General features: G+C 39.1%; 1 protein-coding gene across 1 annotated transcript; it reads right to left on the bottom strand.

Annotated features, from left to right (window-relative positions):
- Nucleotides 1-4,408: 4,408 nt before the first annotated feature.
- LOC106172797 (clytin-like) lies at nucleotides 4,409-5,765 on the bottom strand. The gene is made up of 2 exons (XM_013553699.2): nucleotides 5,694-5,765; nucleotides 4,409-4,945 (listed from the first exon to the last, which is right to left on the bottom strand). Exons 1-2 carry the CDS (start codon nucleotides 5,763-5,765, stop codon nucleotides 4,409-4,411), a joined length of 609 nt encoding a protein of 202 aa, XP_013409153.2.
- Nucleotides 5,766-6,000: the final 235 nt, after the last annotated feature.

The following is a 6,000-nucleotide window of genomic DNA, read 5'->3' on the forward strand; positions in this document are numbered from 1 at the left end:
AATCATCAGTTCTGTGAGTTTTATGAAAAGAGGCCTATTGGTTCTCCTTGAAATGTGTTTACAGTGTTGCATGTACAATGAAAAAAGGAGAAAAATGCAAAACTTTTGAAAATAATCGCCCAATTGCCTCCATTTTGAGACACTGTATTACACAGTACATGATAACATGTTTACCGTCATATTTATATAATCAACTAGCAATGTTGTAAAGATGCAGAAAATTTCAGACAAACACTAACATATTTACATATCTTGTTAGTTCAATAACGAAACTGTCAACATGCCTGACAATCAAATCTGAGGAAAACCACTTATATATATCAAAACAAGGCACAACTTCCACAAAACTCAACCAATCAATCCTATTTTCAAACTTGATTTGTATATTGGTAACATTGATCACTCCTGTGAGTTTAATGACAACAGGCCTATCGGTTCTCCCTGAAATGTACTTACAGTGTTACTTATATGCTGAAAATGGCAGAAAAAAACAGCATAACTTTTGACAAAAAATGGCCCGGATATGCCGATTTTTGATCTTGACAACCCTTTTACCAATAATCATCAGTTCTGTGAGTTTCATGACAATAGACCTATTGCTTCTCCTTGAACTGTGTTTACAGTGTTGCATGTATGCTGAAAAAAGCAAAAACAACAGCAAATTTTCTGAAAAAAAAAAGCAGCCCATTATGAAGATTTTCAAACTTGACCTGCGTTTAACTAATATTCATCAGTTCTGTGAGTTTCATGAAAATAGACCTATCGGTTCTCTTTAAAATGTTGCATCGCATATAATATTATGCTGAGAAAAGGGAAAAACAGCAACTTTGTAAAATTGGCCAGATCACACCGATTACGTTGATTGCAATTTATATAGCATTCCTTCTGGGAGAGATCGATCCATAGTTAGTACGATAGGATCTGGGAACGGTCCCTTAATCGTTTTTGCCGTGTGCATATCCGAACTGTAGGCCTATATATCAGGACGCGTAATTGTCGGGGCGTCTTTTTTTTTTCTTTTTTTATTTCACAAAGCGGTTCTTGCAAATGCGGTGTTTATGAATATGTGTGCTCTGTGTTAGCGACATGGACCGACAGGGGCCCATTCAAAATATAATTTCACTTCAGTTGTTAGATTTAGTATTTATTCTAGCAGCCAGGTGTATAACAAACAGGTCAGATCTACAGGTGAAAAGAAGTGACTGTAGTTCGCAGAGCCATTATATAATAATAAATGTTTCATAATGTCATAGCCTTCTTCAAACTGTCAGGGGTAGATTAATTCATAGTTAGCTAAGGGGCCCTTTACACTGGACGGCGTCCTTTCTGCGTCCTGTAGTACGGATCCATTTGAGAGTACAAAATTATAATACTTAACTTTCTGACAACTGGCCAATCACCAAATATTCATTTTTTTCAACCAAAGCAATGCTTGTACCTCCTTTCTACGACCACAGTGATGCCAGTTTCTTGGTCGCACAAAGGACGCCGCCCCAGTGTAAAGGGGGTTTACGGACGATCCATTTACCCTTTTCATTTACTCTGAAGTATTGAATAAAAGAACTGATGGAATAAAAGTACTGGGTGGAAAAAATCTCAAAATTTAATAAAGTACTGATGGAATAAAAGTACTGGGTGTAAAAAATCTCGAAATTTAATAAAAGTACTGGATGGAATAAAAGTACTGGGTGGAAAAAACCTTTGCACCACTCCCCCCCCCCCAAAAAAAAAAAAATGAAATAAATAAATAAAAGTAAAGAAGAAGAAGAGAAAGAAAAAAGCTAGCTTTTGATCATTGTAAAAAAAAAAAAAATTCACCAGGTAAAATTCACTCAGTATTATAATTTATCTTAAAAACGGGATATCTAATTTATATAAATATATATATATATATATATATATATATATATATATATATATATATATATATATATTTGCCAAGAGTTAAATTTCATAATCGTCAGGGGCCGAAGACCCAGATATGTCGCACCTAAGCCGCCTCCGAGAGCCATACGGAGACGTTATTCATAGTAAATTTATTCTCAGATGTAAGGTTCGTTTTGCATACCTGTAAACTCCTAAGGGTTTATCTTACATAGAAATGTGATTTAACATCGTTTAAATCATAAATCGGCATGAAATAATTGACGTTTGAAAACAGGCACAACTTCTTTGCTGCACTTGAAATGACCTCCTTAGCTATAAATATGATCCTATCTACCATGGCCCATAGGAGCCTACGCGTGCGTCTTTTAGACGCCCCTTTACATGCGAAAACGACAAGGCCTATGCCGAGTTCGTCTTTTACTACAGAGCTTTGAGAGCCGAAAATGACATGGCTGTGTCTCTTTTGCCACTTACTGAACTCCACAGATGCGAGATTGCGAGACCCTTATAAACGAAGTTGATGTAACTTGAGAGTCATGTCGCTTTCAACTCTTACAAACCTCCAACAAAATCTATCTCCACACAGACGCGCGCGACATGTACTATTGGACATGGGTCAGTTGAAACCCTATTAACCTAAAGGGCTCATGTTACTTTCAGCCAACTCTTATATGTCAAATCCAATTAATTTGAAACAGTGTTGTGCTGTCCCAAAACATTTTTTTCATTTGAATCCCATCATAATTTAGTGCTATCTAGATAATTAACAGTGTGGCTAATTGCTTGTAATAATTATATGGCCTCATATTTTTATTTTCAAGGATTCAAATATAAAGGGTTTTAAGACGGTCCTTCTGTTTCAAATTAATTGGCTGAAAGTAACATGAGCCATTTAGGTTAATGTCGCTTTCAACTGACCCATGTCCAATAGTACATGTCGCGCGCGTCTGTGTGGAGATAGATTTTGTTGGAGGTTTGTAAAAGTTGAAAGCGACATGACTCTAAGGTCACGTCAACTTCGTTTATAAGGGTCTACTTATTCAGCTGCGAAAATCACACGTAATGCCTATTTCATGTTTTATAACAGTGTCTTTTGAGAGACAAACGCGACATGGGTCGTGTTAATCTCGCATCTCTGGAGTTCAGTAAGAGGCAAAAGAGACACAGCCATGCCATTTTCGGCTCTCAAAGCTCTGTAGTAAAAGACGAACTCGGCATAGGCCTTGTCGTTTTCTCATGTAAAGGGGCGTCTAAAAGACGCACGCGTAGGCTCCTATGGGCCATGGTACCTATCACCTTGCGACATTGCATCATTCGATCGATGTACATGAGTAGTTGTCACTGTTGAAGGGAAAGCACGTCTATTTACAGGAACTGAAATCAGGTGACGCATGTACTGTTGTGTTCAGAGAGCGACTTCCGCTTGACCTACTTTCCAGTGCTGTTGGTAGAACAGTCGGTAATGAGTTGAGATCTCAATTTTCTTCTCATTATACTTCAATTTAAGAAAATAAAAAGCGTGACTTGTACTTGTGTAATTTCCCACCGGTACAATATGTATTTAATAAACATACCGGGTGGAAGATTTTTGAAAAATTAATAAGCGTACTGGGTGAAAATGGAGCGTACCGGCGGGAAGAAATTTGGAAAATTAATTAACGTACCGGTACGTTTATTTGATACTTCAGAGTAATTCTTGCACCCTCAAAAGATTGTCGGTCCTAAGATCTAACGAGTGAGCCACAAATTCAGACAGTTCTTCTTTATTTAAACCACTCCAAGTCAGTTGTACTAATAAAGAAGCGTGCCGTAATATGTACAGTGCGATGATAGTTATGTAGTTACGTAACGGCCTAGGAGAGCTTAATTTGATAAAGAAGACCTTTAGTTTAAAAATATGAACTTACTGAATATATAGACATCTGAGATATAACAATAGTTTCAGTTTAGTCTGCCCTTTACAGCACAACCGAGGACGCGGAATTTGGTCCGCCCTTTACAGCACAACCGAGGACGCGTGTGTATAGCCCGATTTCAGACAAAAAGTTGGACAGTATTTCTGATACACTCGTGGCGGGAATTTGGCCCGCGCTATACAGCATAACCGAGGACTGGCTCAGAATAGCGTCAAATTTCACCACCTAACTTGAAATGGGCCCCTTTATGCATTCCACTGCTTATGTCAACCGAGGACGTCCTCGGTTGGAGGTGTGTCCTCGGTTAGTGGGTTTCGGGCGGGTGTGTGTCCTCGGTTAGAATGCGTGCACAAGAGCACACACACACACACACACACACACATATATCTAAATAAATAAGCACAACTTTGACTAGGGAATCGAAAAAGAAAGCTCCACACCTGCTAGGAATATTTAATAGCCTACCCTTGCACCTGAATTATATACCACTGCACAGGGAACTGGAAAAACAATGGAAAGGCAAAGCAATGGCATGAGGAGGATTTATGTAATATTTAAGAAAAGAGGATGAATCTAATTCCCCTTTATATTTACACCGAAATTCCTCAGTGGTGAGCACCTAGAATAAAATCAGCGGAACTGGCTTTGGTGTTATACCATGTATGCTGAAATCCGTAAAGGAATTCTTTGCCATTTATTACACCATTCCCATCTCGGTCGATAGCTTTAAAAACGTTTTGAACGGGGGCTGTGTTGCGGAACACCGTAAGGAATTTGGAATACTCGTCTACCGCCAGCTTCTCATCGCAGTCGAGGTCAAATGTGTGAAACCAATCCCAACAGTTTTGGATGATTGCCTCACTTGTATACTCGACTTCCTTCTCGAGAGCTGGGATCAACTCTTCAAATGTTATGGATGTTGCATAGTTGGTGTCTTTGTTCGACCACCAGGTTTTATATGAGTCGGACATGATCCCGTACACGGCCTTAGCCCGCCAAGGTTCCAAGACCCGTTTGGCTCGCTCTGTTGTCAAATCGATGTGTTCCTCTTTGGTTACCACACCGTCTTTGTTAACGTCAAAGATGTCGAAGACTGCTTTATGCTTAGAAAGCCAGTGCACAGTAAAATTCACATTGGACTCCTGCGGATTAACAAGGTTATACGTAAATAATATACGAAACACATACCCCGGTACATACACATGCAAATATATAAACCACAACCACAGTTAAATGAAAACTTTATTTCACGGAAAACATATTATTAATAGTGTAAACATCATACTGATAGTGTAAACACGTATAAATAGTGTTAACTCATACTAAAATCTAAGACTGCGTTCCCATAACCTAATTGTACTAGCAGGATCGATCTATCTCAGCAGAGATTCTCGCCAAGGCGCAGTAAATGTAATAATGCTTAATTTTCTGGCACGCCCTCCAGAAACACCATGAACAACATCGTGGACCGCAAAGTCACAAGGGGGTGTGCCAGACTTTTAATCCACTCAAACTGAATGAAATTTAGCGAGAATCCCCGAGGAATTAACTTAGTGCGATATGGCTAAGGGGAAGGTTCATAACCGATTTCCATGAGCAACCTTAGGGCGCATTCCCACAGATTTAGATCGATCCAGAGATTAAGATTTAGATCGACCTAACTCCCTGGGGGTTCACGCTAAATTGCAGTCAGACGTTCGCGCACCATAGTTAATTACCCCCTTACAGCTTTTAGTAGGCGGGACAGACGCTTAAGCCGGCTAAGCTGACAGTAATCTAGTGAGACTCCCCACAGGGATAGATCGATCTAAAATCTATGGGAATGGGGTCTAAGTTTCTGGCAATTATCTGCAGCCAAGCACAAATTAAGGGCCGCTAGTCTGTCCCTACCTTAACAGCATTCAATGAAACGACTATTTCAACAGCTATCAGTTGCAGCAGAACTCTCGGATTGATGACCATTATTTCGATAAAAAATGTTCACCTTGTATGGGTCTATAAAAACAAATGATGAACACTTAAGTCGAAAATACTTAAACATACAGTTAAGGTGAAACTGATTTTAACAATCAGTTTTCTCAGAGCTCGCTTTCACAAGATACTAAATGTCCCAAAGTCAAGTTCATTTTAAAACTGATCACGCGCAGAGTTTGCTTGGAGCGTTACATTCGCTGCATACCATTGTATGTATTACTTA

The sequence above is a fragment of the Lingula anatina genome, chromosome 5 (assembly GCF_051362555.1).
Source record: "Lingula anatina isolate TDL-2025a chromosome 5, LinAna3.0, whole genome shotgun sequence".
In the NCBI taxonomy this organism is placed as follows: Eukaryota; Metazoa; Brachiopoda; class Lingulata; order Lingulida; family Lingulidae; genus Lingula; species Lingula anatina.